This window comes from Silurus meridionalis, chromosome 11 (assembly GCF_014805685.1).
Source record: "Silurus meridionalis isolate SWU-2019-XX chromosome 11, ASM1480568v1, whole genome shotgun sequence".
In the NCBI taxonomy this organism is placed as follows: domain Eukaryota; kingdom Metazoa; phylum Chordata; class Actinopteri; order Siluriformes; family Siluridae; genus Silurus; species Silurus meridionalis.
The window spans coordinates 12,277,859-12,304,155 of record NC_060894.1 but is presented as its reverse complement, the minus strand read 5'-3'; the positions used below and the strand labels follow the sequence as shown (position 1 = coordinate 12,304,155).

The 26,297-nt window shown below is 37.6% G+C and overlaps 2 protein-coding genes across 6 annotated transcripts; one reads left to right on the top strand and one right to left on the bottom strand.

Annotated features, from left to right (window-relative positions):
- Positions 1 to 11,666: 11,666 nt before the first annotated feature.
- Positions 11,667 to 25,081, bottom strand: xrcc4 (X-ray repair complementing defective repair in Chinese hamster cells 4). 2 transcript variants are annotated; one of them, XM_046860571.1, is made up of 8 exons: positions 24,949 to 25,081; positions 21,990 to 22,149; positions 21,707 to 21,897; positions 20,885 to 21,051; positions 19,477 to 19,626; positions 16,384 to 16,520; positions 15,196 to 15,334; positions 11,667 to 11,936 (listed from the first exon to the last, which is right to left on the bottom strand). In XM_046860571.1, the coding sequence occupies exons 2-8, from the start codon at positions 22,126 to 22,128 to the stop codon at positions 11,834 to 11,836; spliced, it is 1,026 nt and encodes a 341-aa protein (XP_046716527.1). In that variant the 5' UTR covers positions 22,129 to 22,149; positions 24,949 to 25,081; the 3' UTR covers positions 11,667 to 11,833. The 2 variants fall into 2 exon arrangements, with proteins under 2 accessions (XP_046716527.1, XP_046716526.1); XM_046860570.1 differs by lacking the exon at positions 24,949 to 25,081 and adding an exon at positions 24,614 to 24,757.
- Positions 19,692 to 26,296, top strand: tmem167a (transmembrane protein 167A). 4 transcript variants are annotated; one of them, XM_046860579.1, is made up of 6 exons: positions 19,692 to 20,412; positions 23,049 to 23,075; positions 25,089 to 25,157; positions 25,686 to 25,795; positions 25,944 to 25,978; positions 26,073 to 26,296. In XM_046860579.1, the coding sequence occupies exons 1-6, from the start codon at positions 20,353 to 20,355 to the stop codon at positions 26,141 to 26,143; spliced, it is 372 nt and encodes a 123-aa protein (XP_046716535.1). In that variant the 5' UTR covers positions 19,692 to 20,352; the 3' UTR covers positions 26,144 to 26,296. The 4 variants fall into 4 exon arrangements, with proteins under 4 accessions (XP_046716535.1, XP_046716537.1, XP_046716536.1 ...); XM_046860581.1 differs by lacking the exons at positions 19,692 to 20,412; positions 23,049 to 23,075 and adding an exon at positions 24,032 to 24,311; XM_046860580.1 differs by lacking the exons at positions 19,692 to 20,412; positions 23,049 to 23,075 and adding an exon at positions 24,380 to 24,568.
- The last annotated feature ends 1 nt before the right edge of the window (position 26,297 follows it).

Genomic DNA, 26,297 nt, shown 5'->3' with positions numbered 1-26,297 from the left:
ACATTCTCCTTATTAGTCAACATATTTCCATCTCCATCTTTTATTGCTTTAACTTGCAGCAGATCCTTGCCAGCTTGGTCCCTCTGCCTGGCCAATCTGTATAAATCCTTTTCTCTTTCCTTAGTGTCTAAGTTCTCATACAGCTCCTCATATGCATTTTTCTTCGCTTTTGCCACGTCCCTCTTATCCTGCTGCCTCATCTCCTTGTACTTCTGTCTACTTTTCTTATCACTCTGTCAATCCCAATTCTGTTTTGCCAACCTCTTTCTCCTTATGCCTTTCTGCACTTCATCATTCCAACATCATGTCTCTTTGTCTTCATTTCTATTTTCAGATGTCACACCAAGTACCAAGTAATTGCCCAATCATTCAGCACCTTTTCACAGCCACCGAGCCCCTGCCTGACCTCTTCCCTGAATCTCACACTACAGTCTTCCTCCTTCAGTTCCCACCATCTTATTCTTCTTTTAGTCCTCTTTCTCCTCCTCTTCTTCTTCTTCACCTCCAAAACCATCCTACAGACCACCATCCAGTGCTGTCTAGCTACACTGTCCCCTGACAACAGCTTAGTCTCCAATCTCCTTCAGGTTGCATCTCCTATATAGAACATAGTCCACCTGTGTGCACCTCCCTCCACTCTTTTACATCACCCTGTGATCCTCCTTCTTCTTAAAATATGTATTCACCACTGCCATTTCCATCCTTTCAGCAAAATCCACAACCATCTGCCCCTCCACATTCACATCCACCCATCACCTCCTCATCACCTCTGTTCCCTTCACCTACAAGCCCATTAAAGTCTGCCCCAATCACCAATCGTTCATTTCAAGGTACACCTTCTATCACTTCATCTAATTCACTCCAGAATTTTTTCTGCTCCTCCATCTCACAGCCGACTTGTGGAGCATAGGCACTGATAACATTTATCATCACCCCTTCAACTTCCAGCTTCACATTCAACTCCCTATCAGAAACTCTTTTTACCTCCACTACATTCTTACTAAACTCTTCCTTAGGAATCACCCCATACCATTTCTCTTTCCATCCACACCATTATAGAACAGTTTAACACAGAACACATTATATTACCAACCCAAACCTCAACTCTCCTACACTTCTTTTCCTGCTGTCTCTGTAAATGTCTTCCTCCTCTCCTTTTCCTCCTTTGGCCAACATTAGCCCAATTTCCACTGGTACTCTGTTGGCCAACAATACCTGTGGCGATTGTTGGTAACCCAGGCTTCGACCGATCCGGTATTAAATTCTTATTCGTGATCCGCATTTTCGATTTGGCACAAGTTTTACGCTGGATGCCCTTTCTAATGCAACCCTCCCCATTTATTCGGGCTTGGGACCAGCACTAAGAGTGCACTGGCTTGTGCGTCCCTAATGGCTGGGTTATATTTGAGAAAATATATGATACATATATGAAAATTGCCATGTTTGTAATATTTTTAAAATATATATTGCATATATGTACAAGTATCTGACATATATTTCTATATCTCTGAAATCCAAACATGAACATGTTTGCAATATATGTACTTTGCATATATTGGTATATAAGCCGTCTCGTCCTTACCTTCAATCAGGCCTACCACTGTGGTGTCGTCTGCAAACTTTATAATGCTGTTTGAGGTATGGACAGGTATGCAGTCATGGGTGAAAAGGGAGTATAGCAGTGGAGACAATACACATCCCTGAGGAACACAAGAGCTGATGGTAAGACTGGAGGAGGTGACAGTGTTCAGACGAACAGACTGTGATCTGTTTGTACGGAAGTCCAGAGTCCATTTGCAGAGTTGTGTGCTGATGCCAAGTTGTTCCAGCTTCAGGGTTAGCTTGGAAGGGCTAAATGTATTAAAAGCTGAGCTGAAATCGACAAACAGCATCCTGACATAGGTGTCAGGGGTATCCAAGTGAGTCAGGGCAGAATGAAGTACAGTGGAAATGGTGTCCTCAGTTTGGGGGATAGGCAAATTGGTAAGGGTCCAGGCTGGGTGGCAGACAGACTTTAAGGTGGGTGAGGACCAGTCTTTCAAAGCACTTAGCAATGACAGGTGTGAGTGCGACAGGACAAAAGTCAGCCAGTTCTGTTGCAGTGGAGTGCTTTGGCACCGGCACGATGGTAGCAGACTTGAAGCAGGTGGGGACGATTGCCTGGGTCAAGGACAGTTTAAAAAAATGTCTGTGAAGACCTCGGCCAGTTGCTCCGCGCATGCTCTGAGTACACGACCAGGGATGCCATCAGGGCCAGCGCCTTTCCTTGCATTCACTCTTCCCAGGGCGGCGCACACTTCAGAGGTGGAGAGTGTAAGTGACTGCTTACCTGGTAATGGCTCTGTCTTGAGGAAGGGCTCCATGTTCCCCTTTTCAAAGCGAGCGCAGAAGAGGTTGAGCTTGTTGGGGAGTGAAGCAGAACTGGTTGCAGGTGTTGCGTTGGGTGGTCTGCGGTCAGTGATAGCCTGTATTCCTTGCCACATGCGTTGGGGGTCAGCAGAGTTAAAGATTGAAGTGCCCCTCAATCTGCAGATTGAAGTGCCCCTCAATCTGCTGTTTGTAAGCATGTTTGGCCTTGCAGATTCCCCTCCTCAGATCGGCGCTGTAGGCCCCCCGGTCTTCAGACCTGAAGGCAGTATTGCGTGCTTTGAGCAGGAGATGGACCTGGTCCTGGTTCATCCATGGCTTTTGATTGGGGAACACTTTGAACACTTGAAGTTGACATAACCGATAAAAAATGCTTCGAAAAAGCGAGAGATTTGGCGGTTCCACTTCAAAAACGTCGACTTTATAGGGTTGTCGAGATAACCAAGGGCGAGATAACCGGGTTCCACTGTACTATATATTAAACTTTCTTTCGGCTTCTCCCATTAGGGGTCGCCACAGCAGACCATCCGCATGTTTGATTTGGCACATGTTTTTTACACTGGATGCCCTTCCTAACGCAACCCTCCTCATTTATCCGGGCTTGGGACCGGCACTAAGGCTTGTGCAACCCTAATGGCTGGGGTTGGTTCCATGGCCGGGGATCAAACACGGGCCGCAGCATTGAGAGCGCCGCATCCTAACCACTAGACCACCTGGGACCCGACATACTATATATTAATGAACTCAATTACATTGTTAAATGTATAAGTAACTAATTCAAAGAATCTTGTACAGTGGCTGCTTTACAAAATAATACATAATTAATAAACTATTCAAACAGGTGAAAAACAATCGTTTTTATAAAGACATTGTAACATGTGGTACAACTCCAATTCCAAAAAGGTGCTGGGTAAAATCCAAATAAAATTAGAGTCCAATGATTAGCAAATCTCATAAATCCATATTTTAATCTCATATAAACATACCAAATGTTTAAATTGAGGAAATGTGCCATTTTAAGGAAAAAAGAGGATTTGAAATGTTGGAACAGCGTATGTTTCATTAGCCTTCCCTCTTGTTTTCACAAAAGTCTGTATACATCCGGGAACCAGTTGCTGGAGTTTATGCAGGGGAATGTTGTGCCATTCATATCTGATCTGATAATGCATAATTGTTTTCAGGTACTGAAAGGTCTTGACTACAGGAAGTATATTTTAGCAATTTCAGCATTAGTACTCTCCTTTTTTTCAGATATCACGAACGGTCTTTATGCCCCTATAAAACCATATTCAAAATTCCTCATCCATAATGGACAGTGTGAATTTTTTTTTTTTTTTTTTTTATATGAATGCAGACCAGTGTGCTTTCTAAATTGAGTCCTTTTTCTAACAGAGTGAGAGATATTAATCATTTTGAACTAATGTTGGTGGGTGACATTAGTTATAACCAAGTGCAAACCGAGTGATGCTGAGAACTGTTCCAGGTAATTCCAGCAAGAAATTCTGAATTCAATCTATGTATCCAAAAAACTTTCTGTATATTGCAAACCAAATAATAAAAATGTTTTCCTACTTTGAGCTGGTATATAAAATAGATGTTTTTCCAGATCTATATAAATAATAATAATAATAATATTAATAATAATAATAATAATAGAATCAGGTAAATCAGAAAATGTTGAAAGAAGTACAAAAACATGGGGAAAAAAATAGCCATCCTGATTAGGATTATGCATCCAGCAAGACAAGAGGGAGGCTAGCCCATGCAGCTTTCCATGTCAGACTCAGAAATTTTAAGTCATCTTCTTCTTCTTCTTCTTCTTTCAGTTTCTCCAATTAGGGGTCACCATGAGCATCCGTCTCCATACCACCCTGTCCTCTACATCTGCATATTTCAAACCAACTACTCGCATGTCTTCCATCAGCACATCCATAAACATCCAGCATTCTTCTAACCGATATACCCCATGTTCCTCCTCTGCACATGTCCAAACCAGAGGTGGAAAAAGTACACACATCCTTCACTTGATTAAAAGTACAGATACTCATGTTTTAAAATAGTCAGGTAAAAGTTGAAGTACTGACTAACTTAAGTAAAAAAGTATAAAGTAAAGAAGTTTGGGCTCTGACATACCCAATACATACGTACTTAAGTAAAAAGTAGCTATTACTTCTACATGTAATAATATTAGGGCTGTCAATTAAAATATTTAATCGCAACTTAATCGCACATTTTTAATCTGTTCTAAATGTACCATAAATAAATACTTTACATTTTTAATACTCTTATCAACATGGGCATGGAGAAATATGGATGCTTTATGCAAATGTATGATTATTATTAGTGAAACCAAACTTAACATAGAGCATAAGACAAAATATTCTTGTAAATGGAAAAAGTGTAAAAGTAATTATGGTGTTTTAAACTACATAAATCATTAGGACACCAAAAAGAACTTTTGCTATGTTTCCACATGGACGGTTAATAGGTGATACCGGAGTAACTGTACCTCTTATATCTTCCATACAGATTACAGTATCAGAGAATATTCGATGGTTTATTTAAAATCAGACTTTTTGAGCTTTCTATTCATATATTTATTTTGTCTATGAGGAAAATTATTATTTTTATGAGTGTAAAAAAATAAAATTAGATCCTTTACAGATTTGAATGATGTATTGCTCTTATCTGTACGATCAAAAAAGACTGATTAATTTAAGTTCCTTTCGGAACTTATCCTTAAGTTAGGATAAGTAAGGATAAATCCCACAAAACTCTTAATTAAGAGGGTTCATTGCCCAATGTGTGCAACTTGGCGGATTTTGGTGCCGATTTGAACAATTGCCGCATCAGTAAAACAAATGTGTTTAAAATTTTTCTCAGTAGAGTTTAATTATTTATTTTATATCCGAGTAAATAAAGGACATATATATATATATATATATATATATATATATATATATATATATATATATATATAAAATAATACAAAACGAATAAAAATAATTGTTACCTAATGAATATATCCAGGCTGAACATCCACCATTTAGCACCATAACACAAGCAGAAAAAAAAAGATGATAATCAGGTGATCAGGAATGTCTCTGTTCTCAGTCATGTTTACATCACTGACTTCCTCTGTCTCATCCACATTAACCCCATACTTCTTGTTCCCTACTGCCTGCTTATTGTTTGTTTTGTAAACTAGTCCACGTATGTGGTGTGTGAGAGCCAGGAAATGATACACCAGTGGATTGAAAAAGCTGCACAATGACTGGAAATCGGTTGAGTGTGCTGAAAACGATGCAGTGAGAAGAAAATTCTTTGACATTTCACCACATAGATTAAAACTAAAGTAACAAGACTGTTTTGAAGTTGTAAGAAGTAGAAAGTACAAATATTTGTAAACAGTTGTCCGTAAAATTATTAGTGAAGTAATGATAGCAGAAAAATAAACCATTTAATCCTACTGGTCACAATTGTGACCACAATTTTTCCTTGCATATTTTAGTGTAAAATTAAAAAATTAACTCATATTATGAAGCATATGTTCATATATAATGAAAATGTAAGATGTCTTTATGAGTTTATGGCAGGTCTAACATGATTGGTTAGTTTGGTCATGTGACCACACACATTTATTTCCTGGTGCTGCCATCTGAACGGAAGGATGACGCCAAAGCTCAGAGAAGACAGGTAAGAATACTAAGTTTTTTTTTTTAATAGCTCTTTTTTTTTTCCACATATCATCATGAAAGGGTTATCTAGATGCAATAGAAAGCGAGTGTGATTGCGATACATCTGACATGGATTTTACTGGTGACTCAGCTCACATACCATCAAGAATTTTTAATTCTACTGCAGAACTGTTTGTATCTGATAATTTTGAGGAAATTTAACCTGAATGCGAGGACCAACCTAAACTCACAATTCAAACAAGAAGACTCTTACAAAAACCTTGAAGCTGCTTCATCATCTGTATTGCCCTCTACAGATGCTACTACTGCCACCATACCGCCCTTGGCAGAAAACATCCCTGAACCTGCCTGCAGTGACCAACCAAAACTCAAAAGCCGAACAAGAAATCATACAAAATAACTTGAAGCTGCTTCATTATCTGTATTGCCTTCTTTAGATGCTACTACTACCACCATACCAGTGCCCTTGGCAAAAAGCACCCCTGCTCAGCTGATTAAAAGGAACAACAAGAGTAGGTCTTTCAGAAAGTTTTAAAAAAACATCAAAAAGCAATTTGCCTGACTAAAAGCAACAAATCCGAATCCATTTGATGTGTTTTTAGCATTGTACCCCCCATCTCTGAAAGATCTTACTATAGAAATGTCTATAGAAATTTCTACTCTGTTCAGAACATATACAAACCTCTTAATATAAGCTACTTTTTTCCCACGTTTTGAACCTCGCGGCTTACAACGAAGCGGCTAATATATGGATTTTTCCTGGGTTTTTCCCAGTTTCACAAACTTCAAGCCAAAAAACTGAGCGAGGAAGACAGTGAACAATGACTTACTTGGTAGGCTACTGTTTAGATACAAGCCGTTGTAACGCGTTGAGTCTCGGTCAAGGGATAGCTCACTAAAAAACTCCAGTTGCAACAGAAATCATATAAGCACAGACAGGTTTCCAAAACTCATGATTATTTTTATTTTTATTGGCAACAGCGTTATGGGTTAGTCAAAGAAACTTAGAAATGAGCATCAGAAAATAATAAGGTATAAATACGGTACTTGTATTCTATGGTGTGCTCCTCACCTATGGATATTGTACTGTTCCACGACGGCATTTGCTCTGGTCACTAAATGGGAATGTCCACAACAGCAGCATCTCCAATGCTATGAGACGAAACAGATTTGATGAAATTATGGCTTCTATCCATGTTGTGGACAACACAAAGTGCAACAGTGACCCCTTCTTTAAGGTGAGGCCAATCTTCCAGGAGCTCAATAACTCATACAAAATTCTGCCATTCAGTAAATGGCTGTCAGTTGATGAAAGTATGATTCCCTACTATGGGCGACACTGGTACAAGCAGTTCATAAAGAGAAAACCAATCCGCTACGGCTATAAGGTTTGGAGCCTGGTGTCCTCAGGGAGTTACCTCTACCACATGGAGCCTTATGCTGGAGTGCATACTCTTCTTCCAGAGACTGGGTTAGGTCATGGGCCCAGTGTAGTGTTGGGTTTGGCTGATCAAGCTGGTGTTCCAGAAGGATACAACTTCACGCATGACAACCTTTTCACCACATTATCCCTGATTCATGAGATGAAAAGCGAGGATATGTGTGCACTAGGACCATGTGGCAAAACCAGTTGTGTGATGTGGCATTTAAACCAATGAAGGAATTCCAAAAGTTACAGAGGGGCTTCACAGAAGTTCTGTCTGAAGGAGAAAAGCTACTGGTGAGGTGGAGGGATAACAGTGTGGTCACTGTTGCAAGCAATGTGGAAAATGTCTACACAGAGTTACCAGTTAGGAGATGGAATAAGGAAAGAAAGGCATATGACTACCTCCAGCAACCTGAAATAAAACACAAATACAACCAGCAAATGGGAGGAGTAGATGATCTTCAGGTGTCCCGTTACCACAGCACAATAAGATCAAAAAAGTGGTGGTGGCCAATTTTTGAAACTGAGCCAGACAATGTTTACCTATTTGTCAATCAAATAAAACACTTCAACAATTTAATCCAGTCTTTAAACGAATTTCTGGAGTTTTTTTTATGTATTTACATACACCATAGACTTAGACTCCCTGTGTTCTACCACCGGTCACAATTGTGACCAGAGATAAAACACATTTTTTCATGGTCTTTTCAAATATTTTTTTACATTATTGACAATGATTGTTTAATATACTTACAAATACAACACAAATTCATAAATGTCATCTCTGAGAAAAATTTGGCATTAAATGGGTTAAGTACAGTAACAAAGTGTTTGTACTTCCCACCTCAAACCATCTGAATCTAGACTCTCTCACTTTGTCTCCAAAATGTCCTACATGTTTTGTCCCTCTAATAAACAAATTTCTAATCCTGCCCATCTTTGTCACGCCCAATGAAAATCTTAGCATCTTCAGCTCTGCCACCTCCAGCTCCACTACCTGTCTTAGAATAGAATAGAATAGAATATCCTTTTTGCCAATGCTACTGCCTCTAAACCAATACAACATAGCAGGTCTCACCACAGTCCTATAAACATTCCCCTTTACTCTTGCAGAGCCAGTATCCCCTTTATCACAAATTACTCCTGCCATTCTTCTCCACCCACTCCACCCTGCCTGCACTCTTCTCTTTACTTCTCTAACAGACTCTCCATTACTTTGCACAGTTGACCCTAGGTACCTAAACTCATCCACCTTCACCACCTCTTCTCCCTGCAGCCACACCCTTCCACTGCCTTTCCTCTCATTCACACACATACTCTGTCTTACTTCTACTGACTTTCAATCCCCTTTCTCTCTATTGCCCACCTCCACCTCTCCAGGCTCTTCTTAACCTGCTTCCTACTCTCATCCGCACACATCATAGTCCATGGAGCCTCCTGTCTGACCTCATCCATCAACCTGTCCATCACCACTGCAAACAGGAAAGGGCTCAGAGATGATCCTTGATGCAATCCCACCTCCACCTTGAACCAGTCTGTCTTTCCTACTACACACTTCACTGCTGTTACACTGTCCAATTACATGTCCTGCACCACCTTCACATACTTCTCTGGCACACCAGACTTCCTTATACAATACCACAACTCTTCTCTTGGCACCCTGTCGTATCCTTTCTGTAGATCTACAAACACACAATGCAACTCCTTCTGACCTTTTTACTTATGCATCAACATTCTCAAACCAAAAATTGCATCTGTAGTGCTCTTCCTCGACATGAAAACAGACTGTTGCTCACAGATGGTCAGCTCTCCTCTCAGACTCGCTTCCACTACTCTTTGTTGAACAATCTGATTAAAAACTCCACTGCCATCTCTCCTAAGCATCTCCATGCTTCTACTCGTATGTCATCTGGCCCAACTGACTTTCCACTCTTCATTGCTGCTCTAACTTCCTTCTTACTAATCCTATCCATTTCCTGCTTCACCATCTCCACATCATCCAACCTTCTCAATCTTATTTTTCTCATTCATCTGCTGCTCAAAATACTCCTTCCAGCTACTCAACACACTCTCCTCACTAGTCAACACATTTCTATCTACATCCTTTATTGCTCTAACTTTCAGCACATCCTTCCCAGCTCGGTCCCTCTGCCTGGCCAATTGGTACAAATCCTTTTCTTCTTCCTTAGTGTCCAGCTTCTCATGCAGCTCCTTTTCATTTGCTTTTGCCACATCCCTCTTTACCTGCTTCGACATCTCCTTTTACTCCTGCCTCCTTTTCTCATCTCTCTGCCGATCCCAATTCTGTTTCATAAAGCTCTTTCTCCTTATGTTTTACTGAACTTCCACCACCACGTCTCTCTTTGACTTCCTTTTTCTTTCCAGATATCAATCTTCATTTTTCTAGGGACACTCACAACCAATTCATCTAACTTACTCCACTGAGGACATTTATCATCACCCATTCAACTTGCAGCTTTATGTTCATCACCCTATCAGAAAAACTCCACCTCCACTACACTCTTACTGTGCTTTTTCTCTTCCACCATTTCTCTTTCCATCCACTCCAAGGTAGAACAGTTCATACCCACCTCCGAAGTTCCTGGCCTTACTCCCTTCACACTTGATCTCCCACACACACAACATATCTACATTTCTCCTCTCGATAACTTCAGCTAACTCTCTCCCTTTACCAGTTATGGTACCAACATTTAATGTATAAACACTAACTTCCACTTCTCCTTTTCCTCAGTAGATGTCTTCCCCCTCTCATTCTCCTCCTTCGGCCAACAGTAGCCCAATTTCCGCCGGTACCCTGTTGGCTAACAATACCCGTGACAGTCGTTGGTAACCTGGGCCTCAAACAATTCGGTATGAAATTCTGGTTTGTGATCCGCATATTTGATTTGGCATGTTTTATGCTGGATGCCCTTCCTAATGCAATAAATAAAAGCAAGCAAAGTAAGGCACACTTTCTGGCTGTGTGTTCCTCTTTTCCCTCAAGCACCCCCCCTGAAAGATTCCTCAGAGGAAGGATCACCTCTCCTGGGTCAGGGGTGCCATAGTACACCCCCGCCTGGAGCTGTGGCCCAACTCCAAGGTTCTGGCCTCTCTAGATCCAGTTCACTGCCCAGTTGGTTCAATGTTGGAATTCCTCCAAAGACAGTTCGCCAAAGGGTTGGCTCCGTCCACCCTGAAAGTCTATGCAGCCATTTTGGTGTATCACGCTGCCGTAGCGGGGCTGTCTTTCATGATCCATTTTTTTTGTCGCACCTGGAGGCTGAGGCCTGGATGGGACCTGGCCATCATGTTGGGGGCTCTGTCTGAGCAATTTAAAATGCTATCCTAACATACCTAAACATTCGGTCCAACTGCAGATTCCCACGAATTTTGAGATAATCCACAACTTGCTTTTAGTTCGGTTCCAAATGAGAAACTGCACATTTCCAAACCATGAATTATCGGGGGTTGACTGTATACAGAAAACCTTACTATCGAAGTGTTGGTCAAGTCAGGGTAATTCTCATCATTTCCAACTAATGTAAACTCCAGGGGCAATAAATATACATTCCTGAACAAAATTGCATCAATTCCTGAACTGTGGAAAAGTGCGTTATCCTGCCACTCATCATTATTGATGCCAAAGTTTCTAAAAACAAGTAAATATTTTTGAATGGCCAGTGAGGAGACCTCAATCCAAATGAACATGTCTTTATTTACTGAAGATAAAACAGAAGCAAGAAAGGCAAGCAGTAACTGGAGATGGCTTTGGCAAAGGCATAGCCAAAGCATCTCAAGGAAGATAACTTAATTGCAAATTATCTGCATCCTTATATTCATAATTATTATTTTAATCTTTAGAATTAATCTTTTAATCTTTAGAATTGTTATTTAGTCCCCTTGCTTTTGAGTCTATTAAAATGGAGGTATTATAAAAAAAAAGTTATAATTACAAAATAGTTGATAAAATATATTTTGCATTGAATTTATGCACAATATACTTAGAACTATATAAATGTAGGTGCACCATTTTAAGTTATAAATCACATAGACCGAGTCATATATTTAAAAAGTAATTAAACAATACTAAATATTGAGATTAAGATAAGATGTATAGTCAATATTTAGAAAGCACACAAAAGGGAGTTTTGAGAATTCAATAAACATAAAACACAAAAATAAGAGCAATTTTATTTTGTTTTTTTGTAGACAAATACAAACACAAATGTCTAGGGAGTGTACAGCATTTAGGCTAAAAATGTAAAGACAATCTTTAAAGCACACATTAATTACCATATTTACTACAGTTAAATGAAAAATGTGTCAAAAACATGACAGGCATTTAGATGTCTTCAAATAGGTCATCAGGGTCTGGACTGGCTTGTATAGGCTGCTGAAATGGAACTTTACTCACTTCTGATTTGGCTTCTTCAAGCAGATCATTCCTATAATTACATTACAATACTAGTTAGAATACTAGTAAGATAATTAATATGAAAACATGGAAACATGCATTATTAAGAAGCTGTTTAAAAAAAATTTACCAATCAGGTCAAATACTGTATTTTATTAAGTATTGGAAGGGTTTAAAAATCTATTTTATGTTTTCAATTATTGTTAACTAATTGTTGTTAACTACTGTTATTGTTAGCATGGTTTACATAAAGGGAACTAATAAATTTAGATGAAGTCAGTCTAAAGTGCAATGAAATTATATTTGAACTAAAGAACATATTTATGTTTAATCACCACATTATCTGTGTAAAGCTGCTTTGAGACAATGTTCATTGTTAAAAGCGCTATACAAATAAAAATGAATTGAATTGAATTGAATTAATGATTGTAATTAATGCTACAATAAAAAAATTACATTTTAGAGACTGTTAAATAATCAGATTTCTTAATTATTATTAAAGAGCTACAGTGCAACCTCGATATTCGCTGGGGTTACGCTCTATGACCCCTCATGAGTAACAAAGATCACAAGGTTTTGACTCTCCTTTTGATGGTTCCTTTTTCAAGGGGAATTGTATTAACAAAATTGTTAATTACTTGTCATAATTGTTTTATTTACTACTTTAAATGAATAATACAATAATAAAATAGTTTTTCAAACCTTTTTTATGTAATTTATTAGTGCAAACTCTGTTTTGAAACGTTACTCCGAACTTTCAGATTTTTCAATCAGATTTTTCGCGAGGTACTCTCTCGGTTCCAAATGAAAAGTTGCGAACTATCGAGGCCCCCCACTCTCACACATGAACTCAGGTTTGTTGACAATGGTGTGGTGGGCATATTTCAGGGATCCCTCCCTTTTGCTCTCTCTTTTAGTTTTACTGCCATAGCTAGTCTTGCTGGAGTCCCTACCTACACTATGTACCATGTACTGTACAATGTCTTAACATTTACTAAATTTGTTCCAGTACATATATTCACTTTTAATGTGTGCACTTTTTTAACTAAATACTTAAAAGTAAAAACAAAAAAAAAATCACCAGCTCCTATTTAAACTTCCACACTCTCACTGTCCGTTATTGTTGGTATATGTTGGTTCACGGCGGTCGTTGTTATCGCTCATGTGTATCCCGGTACGTGCCTTTCCACCAGCACTCTCTCAACGGCTGCGCTTTTCTTCCCAAAGCGCACCGCGGATTCCCCCCGATCCTGCCGGTGTTCATTCTATGATTTTGCTGGTCATCCCACGCCCGCGCCGCCAGCGGCCGCCTCCGTTCATCGCATAACATTTAACAACAAAAGGCATATGTGCACTAACTAACAGCAGAGATTCACCAGTATACAATACAACACCTGTAGCAGCTGTAAGGCTTGATTTTTCCGACACTTTCGCGAGTTCTTCTGCGGCTGCATCGAGATAACCGACGTTAAATGGCAAATTTTTCCCCCCTTGTGCTCGAGATATTAGGGTTCGGCGACATAAAAAAGTCGACATAACCGATAAAAAATGCTTAGAAAAAGCGAGAATTTGGCGGTTCCACTTCAAAAACGTCGACTTAATAGGCTTGTCGAGGTAACCGAGGGCAAGATAACCGGGTTCCACTGTATAAACAAAACAAAATCCAACAACTACATGGCAAAACAAAACTCAAACAAAATCCAAATCCAAAACTACATGGCCCTGTGTGAAAAAGTGTTTGCCCCTAAACCTAATAACTGGTTGGGCCACCCTTAGCAGCAACAACTGCAATCAAGCATTTGCGATAACTTGCAATGAGTTTGTTATAGCGCTGTGGGACTTTGACTAGGCCACCCCAAAGTCTTCATTTTGGTTTTCTTCAGCCAGTCAGAGGTGACTTGCTGGTGTGTTTTGGATCATTGTCCTGCTGCAGAACCCAAGTTCACTTTAGCTTGAGGTCACAAACAGATGGCCAGACATTGTCCTTCAGGATTTTTTGGTAAACAGCAGAATTCATGGTTCTATTTATCACAGCAAATCTTCCAGGTCCTGAAGCAGCAAAACAGCCCCATCACACTACCACCACCATATTTTACTGTTGGTATGATGATCTTTTTCTGAAATGTGGTGTTACTTTTTTGGTCAGATGTAATGGGGCACACCTTCCAAAAAGTACAACTTTTGTCTCATCAGTCCAAAGTATTTTCCTAAGTCTTGGGGATCATAAAGGTGTTTCCTGGCAAAACTAAAACAAGCCTTTATGTTCCTTTTGCTCAAAACTCTGCCATGCAGATAATTTTTTGCCCAGTCTCTTTCTTATGGTGGAGTCATGAACACAGACCTTAACTGAGGCAAGTAAAACCTGCAGTTCTTTGGATGTTGTTGTGGGTTTTTTTTTTTATGACTTCTCAGATAATAATTTTGATAGATAATAGTAATTTTGGTCGGCCAGCCACTCTTGGGAAGGTTCTTCTCTGTTCCATGTTTTTGCCATTTGTGAATAATGGCTCTCACTGTGGTTTGCGGGAGCCCCAAAGCTTTAGAAATGGATTTATAACCTTTTCCAGACTGATAGATCTCAATTACTTTCTTTCTCATTTGTTTCTGAATTTCTTTGGCTCTCGGCATGATCTCTAGCTTTTGAGGATTTTTTGGTCTACTTCACTTTATCAGGCAGGTCCTATTTAAGAGATTTCTTGATTGCGAACAGGTGTGGCAGTAATCAGGCCTGGGTGTGGCGAGAGAAATTGAACTCGGGTGTGATAAAGCACAGTTTTAACAGGGGGGCAAACACTTTCACATAGGGCTATGCAGTTTTGGATTTATATTTAAAAACTGCATGTTGTGTTCACTTGTGTTATCCTTTACTAATATTTAAATTAGTTTGATGATCTGAAACATTAAAGAGTGACAAAAAAAAAAAAAAAAGAAATCAGGAAGGAAAACTGATATATACGTACATTACATATATTATATATATATATATATATATATATATATATATATATATATATATATATATATATATATATATATACACATACATACATATATATATATATATATATATATATATATATATATATATATATATATATATACACACACACACACATACATACATACAGGAAGGAAGGAAAACTGATATATACGTACATTACATATATATATATATATATATATATATATATATATATATATATATATACACACACACACACACACACACACACATACATACATACACACACACAGTATTTTACACTAATCCTAAATTCTGAAGGTCTTACCGTAAGGGCTGTCTCTGCTCAAGCGCTGGTCTTTTTGTCTGGGATCCCAAGGGTGTAACTGCACGCTGACGCCGTTTGCGGCTTGGTGCCACATCCGCAATGTCATTTAGGCTGTCATCAATTGGGTTGCTTGTCAGTTCTTCCAAAAATCAATTTATAACAATTATTTATTACTGTGCACACCATTAAAAGTTACACAATTAAAGTTATTTTAGACCAAGTTCGTGATCCTCATATTTGATTTGGCACATTTATGCTGGATGCCTTTCCTAACGCAACCCTCCAAATTTATCCGGGCTTGGGACCGGCACTAACAGCGCACTGGCTTGTGCAACCCTAATGGCTGGGTTCATGTAGGTCAAGTAGTACATCCAAATATGAAGCAACCATATGTTAATTATTTTTATAACACATTAGAATAGTATTGCTGATTGTTTTTGTCAGGGGTCTACACCCGGAAGTCAGTTTCCTTTTCTAATTCTATTTATCTTTTTTGTATTTTTCTTTTTCCACTGTGCTGCTATATAACCTGTAATCCTGTGGGCTGTGTCAATGGGCAAAGTAACCTTTGTTATTTATGTAATTATTATTATTTCTTTTTTACAAAACATTATGTAAAACATAGGTACCTTCAAGGCTAAATGTAGTAAGACAATTATGATTCAGTTAAATAAATTGAATACAATTACAAAAGTAGAAAAAAAGTGATATCTGAATATCTGTGAAAACAATTCAAACATCTATTGACCTGAAATTTCAATGAAAGTTTGACAGATAAATAACACCCATTGATAAGGTGTTAATGTGTTAAAAACTCTACAAGATAGAACATGCTTGAACATATACACATTAACAAAATAAATAACTAAAATACAGACATCTATACAAATGTGCTTTTAACTTTGTGGCAACAGTTTGTGGAAGACTGAATAAGGGGTGTGATGGTCATATGGCCAAATTTGTGTAATCAATAGAAAAGTTAAGGGAAACTTGCAAAATGCTGTTGAGCAGTGGTAGGTTCTAGTGTAAAAGTGTCTCTTTAAGTTCCAGTGGAAGTCAGGCATAATATCTTTTAAACCATAAAATATATAAATATGCAGTAAGCCATGAATAGATTTGTACTCACAAGATATTCTTATATGTACTGAGGTCAATAAACTCTAAAATGTAAATGTAATTCTACTCAACCTTGATTGATAGATATCTGGTTATTAGTTTTTGTATTCCCATCCTCTTCCTCATCTGTGGTGTATCCATAGTAACTCTCTTCAGATTTCTCATCTGCATGCTCATTTACTCCATGACAGACTTCATCTTTCTTACATCTGGGGGGGGGGACACAAAAGCACAAAAAGTAGGAAAAGTAAATATATCAAACATTGTGGTTGTGATTGTTACGGGTCCTTGAGAATACCCACCGCCATTATCCACTGATGTTTCGGGCTCAGCCTCTACTGGTGGCTGTACCTCTGGCTTAATTAACTTTTAACTTCAACCATTAACAAAAAGTTAAAAAGAATTCTACCATGGTAAATTATACTGCGAGTTCTAGAAGTACACTATTTTCATGCACCATGATGGATATTACAATTGTATGTGAAATGGTTTATCAAAACAAATAATCAGTATTTTTGCTCCACATTAAGCAATCCTATTAGATTTATGAATGTTTTATAAATTTTATATGCAGGTAAGCATCGATCGGTGTGCTTTATAAGTTGAAGGCAAAAAAACCTGGTCAAACCAAAAAACTTTTTTCGCATCCACTTTAAATATACCTTAGCAGTGTACATCACGTAGATACTTTAACTTAAAAATGTTATATAGTGTTGCTAAAATGTGTTAGTGAAAATATATTTTCCAACAGGTTCTCAAGTACCGTAATTTCCGGACTATAAAGCGCACCCTTATATAAGCCTCTAAGTGTCTACACTGAAACTAATGAACTTTACACAGGCTTTAACGGAAGACACTAAATTAAATATGTTGTGCTTCTATTAGGAGCATAGCGGTATTTTGAAAATAGCCAGGCACTGCATTCTTCCGGTATTACTGTGTGTGTGGAGACCGAGAATTATGTCCTTATTATTTTCTGATGCTCATTTCTAAGTTTCTTTGACTAACCCATAACGCTGTTGCCAAGAAAAATAAAAAAGCACGAGTTTTGGAAACCTGTCTGTGCTTATATGATTTCTGTTGCAACTGGAGTTACCGAGCTATCCCTTTACCCAAACTCCACGCGCTACAACGGCTTGTATCTAAACAGTAGCCGACCAAGTCATTGTTCACGGTCTTCCTCCTTCTTTTTACAAGTACAGTGGTACTTTGACCTACGAGTGCATTAATGTACGATAGGTACGAGCGGTCACTCGGTCGATTTTTTTGCTTTGTTATGCGAGCAAAAAATTAAGGTACGACCTCAAGACGGCGCTGCTAGATGGCCAGAAAGCGAAGATTGTGACGAAAATTAAGATAAGCAAAAAAGAAAAAGTAAAAATGTTAAAGTTTAGGGATACATAGTGTACAGGAGATAGTAAAAAACAAGTTTTCCCTCCGCCTCTGCCTCCGCTTATCACCTCTACCCCCCTCCACACACACCCCACCGGCGTTTTCGTTAGCTCAAGTCGTCTCATCTCCAAGGAAAATACACTGAATAAAAACTTATAATATCTTTACATACACTTTCTATTATGTTTTTATACAAGATTTGTTATTTAGAAATGTATTTTCCAATTTAATAACATTAAGCATAAAAACAGGGTGTCATTTTGAGGGTTGGAACGGATTAATGCCATTTTAAGTTTTTTCAATATGGAAAACTGATTTGATGTGCGAGCAAATTGAGATACGAGCTCGTCCACTGAACAAATTGAACTCGTAGGTCAAGGTACCACTGTATTTCTCTGGGGAGTTTATTTTTTGTCTTAGACGTACGCCACCGGTGGAAGTTTTTCTCCCGATGCCGTGCAACTCAGAACACAGGTGAAGTGCGTCTTTTCATTTCAGGTCGTAAATTTCATTGGTCTAATGTTAAGTTGCTCAGTTTTTTGGCTTGAAGTTTGTGAAACCGGGAAAAACCCAGGAAAAATCCATATATTAGCCGCTTCATTGTTTAATTAGCAGGGTTCAAAACGTGGGAAAAAAGTAGCGGCTTACAGTCCCCCTCTACTGATTTCTTTTTTTTTTTTTTTTTTATGTTTGTCACACTTTAATTTTCAGATCATCAAACTAATTTAAATATTAGTAAAGGATTACACAAATGACAGTTTTTAAATTAAGGTTTTTATTTTTGAGGGATAACAAAATCCAAAACTACATGGCCCTGTGTGAAAAAGTGTTTGCCCCCTGTTAAAACTGTACTTTATCACACCTGAGTTCAATTTCTCTAGCCACACCCAGGGCTGATAAATGCCACATCTGTTCACGTTTTAAAAAATCTCAAATAGGACCTGCCTGACAAAGTGAAGTAGACCAAAAGATCCTCAAAAGCTAGACATCATGCCGAGACCTAAACAAATTCAGAAACTAATGTGAAAGATAGTAAATGAGATCTATCAGTCTGGAAAAGGTTAAAAAGTGATTTCGAAAGCATTGGGTCTCCAGTAAACCACAGTGAGAGCCATTATTCACAAAAGGCAAAAACATGGACCAGTGGAGAACCTTTCCAGGAGTGGCCGGCTGACAAAATTACCGCAAGAGCACAGCGACCACTCATCCAAGAGCTCACAAAAGACCCCACAACAACATCCAAAGAACTGCAAGCCTCACTTGCCTGAGTTAAGGTCAATGTTCATGACTCCACCATAAGAAAGAGACTATGATCCAAAACACACCAGCAAGTCCACCTCTGGATAGCTGAAGAAAACCAAAATGAAGACTGTGGAGTTGCCTAGTCAAAGTCCAGAGCTGAACCCTTTTGAGATGCTGTGGCATGACCTAAAAAGGGCAGTTCATGCTCGAAAACCCTCCATTGTGGCTGAATTAGAACAATTCTGCAATCAGTTTGATAATCTGAAACATTAAAGTGTGGCAAACATGCAAAAAAATAAGAAATCAGGAAGGGGGGCAAACACTTTCACACCACTGTATATTACATGTGCATATCATTCGTTTTATACAATATTTTGACTGCCAATAATTATATAATCGTGTTATTCTATGATTATATTTCAGTAGCTCTTTTATTCAAAATTAAGTACTAAGAATTCAGAATTAATTCAAAATTAATTCTGTGAAATTGTTCTTCAAGGATAGAGTATGTCATCCATTAGGATTTCTTACCTGTGGTTTTTGTCTTTTATATTATTCTGCAGCTGTTTAATCATCTCATGTAAAGTGCGTATCTTAGCCTTTTTCCCATTAAGAATTACCACAAAGCGGTTGTACAGCTCTCTCTCCATCGTCTCTTTTTCTTCGATATATCTCTCCATTCTACGGAATGATATCAAAGACACTCAAGTTTAGAATGCATTAATATATATATATTTTTAAATATCATTAAAATCTAAATAAAATGTCAATAAAAAGTTGGTAATTAATAGGCTGTAAAGAAACCATTTCCTAATTAAGATTTGTCACAAGTGGAACTATAGCAGGCAGCAAGATGTTTTACATTTACTTCTAAATACAACAAAAAATATTGAAACATCAAAGCCAATTATATATTTATTTTTCTATACACTGAAGACATTTGGTTTAAAGTAAAAAATCAATAAAAATCAGTATAAAAGATTATTGATCAGAAGTTCAGCCATTTGGTGGCTGACTACCCAATTTTTGGTGCACAAAAGTATAGGAACAGATGTTTTTATAGTACATCAAACTTTATATTTGATCACATAGCCCTTGCTTGCAATAACTGCATTAAATCAGTGTCATGACCAAATGGTTGTTTTCTACATTTGTAATACTTTTTTTTCAATTTATCCACTATATTTTATATTAAGTCCTTCACTGTGTTAGCCTTGTGCTTTGTGCCAATGTCTTGCTGCATTAAGAATTTCTTCCCAATAAGATTGGATGCAAGTCTCTGTTAATCGACAAACAGAATGTTTAAGACTTCTGAATTTATTCTGCTTCTTCTTTTAATTATTGTGCCTATTGCAGAAGCAGCCATTCAAGTCCAAGCCATGAGATGACTTCCACCAATAAGTTTGCATGTTTTGGATTATGAACAGAGCCTTTCTTTCTCCATACACTAGCCTTATAATCACTTCGGTAAATGTTAATCTTTGTTTCATAAATTCTCATATTCTGAATCTTATTGCCCTATGAGTTGCTAATGCTAATTGCTCATGTATTATTTATACTTTTGATGTCTTCTTTGAATTGACTTTCATCAATATGCATTATAGACAATATAGTCCCTCTTTTATCAGTATCAAAACAGACTTCTGTTCGCCAGTAGACAACTAACTGTTTTTTATTTTTGGTTTATTCTTTGGAACAACAAATAGTTATCTTAGTTAAATTCCAGAGCTCAATCCAAGAGTAAATATTCAGAGATATTACATAGATAGGTTAAACTAGCTACATAACAAGAAACACCTAACAGGAATTTGTTCCAATACTGACCACTTGAAAATAGGGGACTATATGCATGAGAAGCATAATAGATTTCCATTTGACAAAACATATCTTTAGGATAAAGGCAAATATCAAAAGGAAAATTATACTAGTTATGATTTACTCTGTAGTTATATTTTCCTGCTCATTTCTTAGTCTCTGGTTCTCCTTGTGCACATCTTGTATCTTGATTTGCAGGCGAGCACTGCAATCTAAGCCATAACTTATGAGTTCCTTTATGACTTTAGTGGGCTCTGGCACAGGTAACAGTTCCACCATGCCAAACTTAAACTGAAAACAAAAAACACAATTATTACAACAAACATTACAATTTGTTGGCAGCATATTAAAATCAGTATTAATCTGTACAAATGACATTGATCCAGAAGTCTTGTTTTTTTTCCAGGTGCAACCCTGCAAACCTGAACATGCAGTAGCTGCTACTTACCCTCTTTATTACTATGAAAGCAGTCTGTCCTAGGTTTCACACATGCATTTATCTTTTTTAAATAGATAATTTCAAGGCCCGCTAAAAATAATTTATAAAAATAAGTCCTGCTAAGGGTCAGATGATTATTGCATGAATGATTTTATGTACATTGGCGCAATAATCATATGGCCCTTAGCAGGATTTATTTTAAATACTTTGACATGAATATGAAATTACATATACAGGAGACAAAACAAACTTGTAGGGACCCTGTGAAACACAAAAACTATTTAGACAGTAAATCATCCACCCTTATTCTCCAAGACCTTTATGTTTAAAATAATTTTAAGTCCCTATAAGTTTAAAGGGAAGCTCCCTTACATTGGTCAATGCAACAAACCGAGCAACAAACCGTACAACAAAATAGAAAACAATCATCTTTACTTAAAATGTACTAATTCTATCCCAAGAAAGATAAAGGAACATGATACAAGCAAACCAAAGCATCCCACTCACTGACATGTCGCTCTGAACTTTCTCGTAAGATAGCTGCAACGTAGAGTTTCCAGAATGCCTGGGTGTCAAATTAAAACTGTAGCGCTGATCTGGCTGTCCCTCTCCAGTCAAAATCAGGTGCAGATCATTAACATATTTCTCTTTCGGCATCTCCATCTCCTGGGCCTCCCTGCTGACATCCTCCTCTGAAACTAATGACACCACACAAGATTATGGATGCATGTGCTTGATATATAGAGATAAATGATATTAAGGCAACGGATAACTGATGTAAAATAAATACCTTCACCACTCCAGGCAGACACACCATCACAAAGCAGAACAACAAAACCAGCTCCAAGGTTTTTGGTCCATTCTAATTTGAGGTAGAATGTGGTCTCAGGTGTAGACGCTATGGATATTTCACGTACAGTGACCTTCATGACTAATGAAGTTGCTTGAATCTAAAACATAATTTTTTTTTTGCCATCAGACTTTAAGGCAAAATAGTAATAAGCATAAATGCATGCAGACTATAACACTTCTACTTTGCTTCTTTTTACGGTGTCTGGCTGTCTTTGTATTTAGTGTTCAATAACTGTGAAACTTGAAATTCATGACACTTTGGATTTTACAGTAATTAGTTGTTATGTAAAGGTTTTTCTTTCTTAAATTAGCAGTGTTGTCAGGCATTTAATATACGGTGCCCATCTAAAGGTATTGCAATAGCGACACCAATTTTGCTATACATTAATGATATTTGGATTTGAGACCAAAATTGATTAATTTGAATTTTGTGAGATTTAAGTCATAGAACCTTCTCCGCTTATCAGTCATTAAGCCCCTTGCCATTCTCCAACAGACCTATAATCAAGCTCTTCTCAAGCTGTGCTGTAAAACAAGAGCAGTAGCCAAGGAGCAGGACAAGAACCAACATATGCTCCAGATGCTACTGCAACTAACCATGCCTACACCTCTGTCGCTGATCTAGCCAGCCTGCTCCTGTAGCCCAAGTCTTCACAGTAAATCTTATGTATCGGCCCAATTCCTTTGCTGTTGAAAAAAGCCCAGCTCACTGCAAAACAGCTGCCACAAAATGAAAGGAAGAGGGTGTTGCAATGGGTCCCTAAAACTTAGGTGGTTTCTTTTCTCATTCATTTCTTTGTTTCTTCCTTCCAACTCCAGACTGAGAGGGGAAATAACAAAACCCTAAATTGTATCCCTTTAGCCTCTTCCTGATTGAGTATGAAATAGCTGTCCTGGGGCTGCTTTAACCACACACTGAAGAATTTTTACAATCCTGGCCTGTGCAGCTTCTAAACTACACTGTAATGTAATCAATGTAATTTTTTTTTTTTAATAGATCGGACATTCATTTGGAGAAGATCTGGTGAGTTTGCACATATATTTAACCTAGCAAGTCCAGCTCTCTTCCCCACTAAGCTGATAACTTGATTACAGTATTTGTGGGTCTTGCTGGTGTGAGTTTGGACTAATTCAGCTCCAAGAGACTGAATCTATGCTCAAAGTTAGCCATAATATAGCATTTTAAATGGTTAAGAATAATTAAATGGCAAATCTACAGGAAGAGTACACAGAGACTGTGCCATGACAGAAGAAGAAAAGCATGCAGTTGGACACATCCATAATCTCCTGGGCCGAGATACTTAAGAGATTTTTCTAGTATCGAAACTTCAATTCAGTATTTAATTTTCAGACAACTTTACATTTTTTAACACAAATCTCTGTACTTTCTACTTAAATTTTCAAACCTGGCTCGCTACTTTAGTTTTAATCTATTTGGTGACATGGTCAATATTTTTTCTTCTCATTGCGTGCCATTTTCAGCCCATCAACTTGTCATACCACTAGTGTATCATTTACTGGATATCAGGCTCCACAGACATAGGCTAGCCTATGAAGCTAACAAAGAACAAGGCAGAAGGCAACAAGAATTGCTAAAGTGGATGAGACAGAGGTAGTCAATGATGTAACATGATTTTGAACAGAGATATTCCTGCTCAAGTGATCATCTTTTCTTTGCTTGTGCTCTATATGGTTGTTCAGCCTGGAAACCTTAATTAGATAATTGGAAAAATTTTAAATTATTTTGTATTAATAAGATGTGAGGTCCAGTTACCAGTGACATTAAAACGGATAGTAGCAATGGCTACTGTGTACTTCAGTACATGTCAGAGCCCAGACTTCTTTACTTTAACTTGAGTGGAAAAAATGTAGTCAGTACTTCAACTTTTACCAGGGTCTTTTAAATCATAAGTATCTGTACTTCTACTTGAGTGAAGGATGTGTGTACTTTTGCCACCTCTGCTTCTGGGTCACTGTGGTCACCATGACGGTTAGACCCCAACTTGTGCGGCTGGGTTTCTCTCTGTCTAAGCCAAAAATGTTTTTAGTGGCTAATACGACAATAAGAAGTTTGGATTTAACTTTCTTGATTTCATAATTTTTAATGATTTATATAACGCTTTGTTTGCCTGTAAAACAGCTTTAAAATACAATTTCTTCCCTTCAGAGGTAATTTGCCTCTGCAACGCGGAAATAGCACGGAAGCTTTTATCAAAGCCTGTCTTTTGTTTCTGTCAAAGAACAGCAAGCTCATGAAAAGGTATTTAAAGGCACAATTCCAGCCTTGAATGCCCATTGGGCATGTTTGATTAATTGGAACTTCAAACATTAATGCAAAAGTCTGGACAGAAATTTTAGCACAGCAAAACAGCGTACAGTTACTTAATAACATGCTAGCCAGCGGACATTAGCGGGTAGCTTGGCATCAAGCCGAAATAACGATTTATACAACGAATGTTGTTATAAACGCATGTAAATTGAGACGAGATGGACTTCATGTTGCTTGCAGTATGCACGGTATTGTTAATTAGATTTAATTTCGTAAACGGTACTTATAGTTACCATGAATTCCTATTGGCGAATAGGAATTCCAGGTCAAGGAGGCAATTTCTTGGCTTTTCCTGGTTGGGAACTACAAGTTGCGACCTCGAATCAAACGCAGCATATTAACACGTATCTGACATATGATACAAATGTTCAAGTAGTGCTATAGATATATAGTACATATTGGGACGCAGTTGAATTAAAGTATAATCCTCAGGAAATGCGGACATAATAAACACTCTTCGCTACTTCTGAATCAGGAATTATTCCGCTGGGCTGAACGAATCGTGTTACATTTTCGCCTATATGAATGTTAGATAAAAGTTTAGATTTGTAAATTAAGTAGTACGTACCTGACAAATGGCTTGTTGGCAAGTGAAATTAATTTACCTCATCATAGAATTGTAACTGGATTATGTAGAGGGCAAATGTATGTTTGTAAGTTAACTGGTTACTCTTCGCATATTTTGCGAATTTTCCATCCGCCCGACAGGCACCTGTAGTTTCGCCATTTCCTCCCTACACAGGAAGTGTGAGGTGGCCGATTGACGCTATCGAAATGGTAAGGCATTCGTTTTATTTTCCCTGTCTAATGTTTTAATCAGGAGAATAACTGCACTTTTACGATTTTAAATGCTACATTATCCCATCGTTCACACCAGAGTAGTTGATGGCAAAACAGTGCTTGTTAAGGTTCATTTGAAGCTGTTAAGAATTATTTAATTAGCCCAATGTAGCTAACTAGAATAAAAGTATGATACGACGGTGTAGAGGCTCTTCAGGGTTGGCTCTCTCCTGTGGCTTGCGGCTGCTCACTGCAACAAAGCGCACTCATTAGCCAGTTTTTATTATTTTTTATTTTTTTAATAATAGAAAGAAGCCGAATTATCTGCTAACTGAATAAAAAAAAACTTTTAATCAAAATGTTTATAAATAGGTTTAATAATCTTAGATGGTTATCTTATGATAGAAAATACTAGATAACTTGGCTAAATTAACACATTTGTAGAAACTAGTAGGGATGATGCCTGCCTTTTGTTTCTGTTCAGCATGCTATTGCTGTATAATGACATCTCTAATTTCTTTACAGTCTGCCATATTCAATTTCCAGAGTTTACTCACTGTAATCTTGCTGCTAATTTGCACCTGTGCATACATAAGAGCCCTAGCACCAAGTCTGCTCGATAAGAACAAAACAGGGTATGTATTTAAAGTAAAAATATATGTATTATTTAAAAATCATGTAATTTTTTAGCATTAGAAAATGTAACAGCACGAAACAGCATCTTTTGGTTAAATATATTAAATAACTAAAAAAAAAAATCACTTTTTTTTTTTTTTTTTACAGATTTCTTGGGATATTCTGGAAATGTGCAAGAATAGGTATGATTAATTTTTATGTATTATATAAAGCATTTCCTATGATAATTAAAAATTGTGATTTAACTTTTTTATTTTGTCTTCTATTATATTTTAGGTGAACGAAAAAGTCCTTATGTGGCCTGTTGCTGTATCATCATGGCTTTCAGCATTTTATTTTCAGAGTAGCTGCAGTCTAAATAAAACTTTTGAACAGAAGCCTCCACACTTGCACATATGTAATTTCATTTGTTTTTTGCTTTGCTGGCCTTTTTAGTAAACATTAATTAATGTATGTTCATGGTTGCTAATAAAATGTGTGGAATTTTAGGAAGAAACTGAG

Bases quoted from the DNA above. Each gene is read 5' to 3' on its own strand.
- tmem167a (XM_046860579.1), top strand. From the start codon at position 20,353: ATGTTTTGGATTATGAACAGAGCCTTTCTTTCTCCATACACTAGCCTT. The intron at 20,413-23,048 runs GTAAATGTTAAT...TTTTTTTAATAG, and splicing joins CTAGCCTTATAATCACTTCG to ATCGGACATTCATTTGGAGA. The intron at 25,158-25,685 runs GTAAGGCATTCG...ATTTCTTTACAG, and splicing joins CGATTGACGCTATCGAAATG to TCTGCCATATTCAATTTCCA.
- xrcc4 (XM_046860570.1), bottom strand. The intron at 16,521-19,476 runs GTAAGAAATCCT...CCCCCCCCCCAG, and splicing joins ATAAAAGACAAAAACCACAG to ATGTAAGAAAGATGAAGTCT. The intron at 11,937-15,195 runs GTAAGACCTTCA...ATGTAATTATAG, and splicing joins GAGCAGAGACAGCCCTTACG to GAATGATCTGCTTGAAGAAG.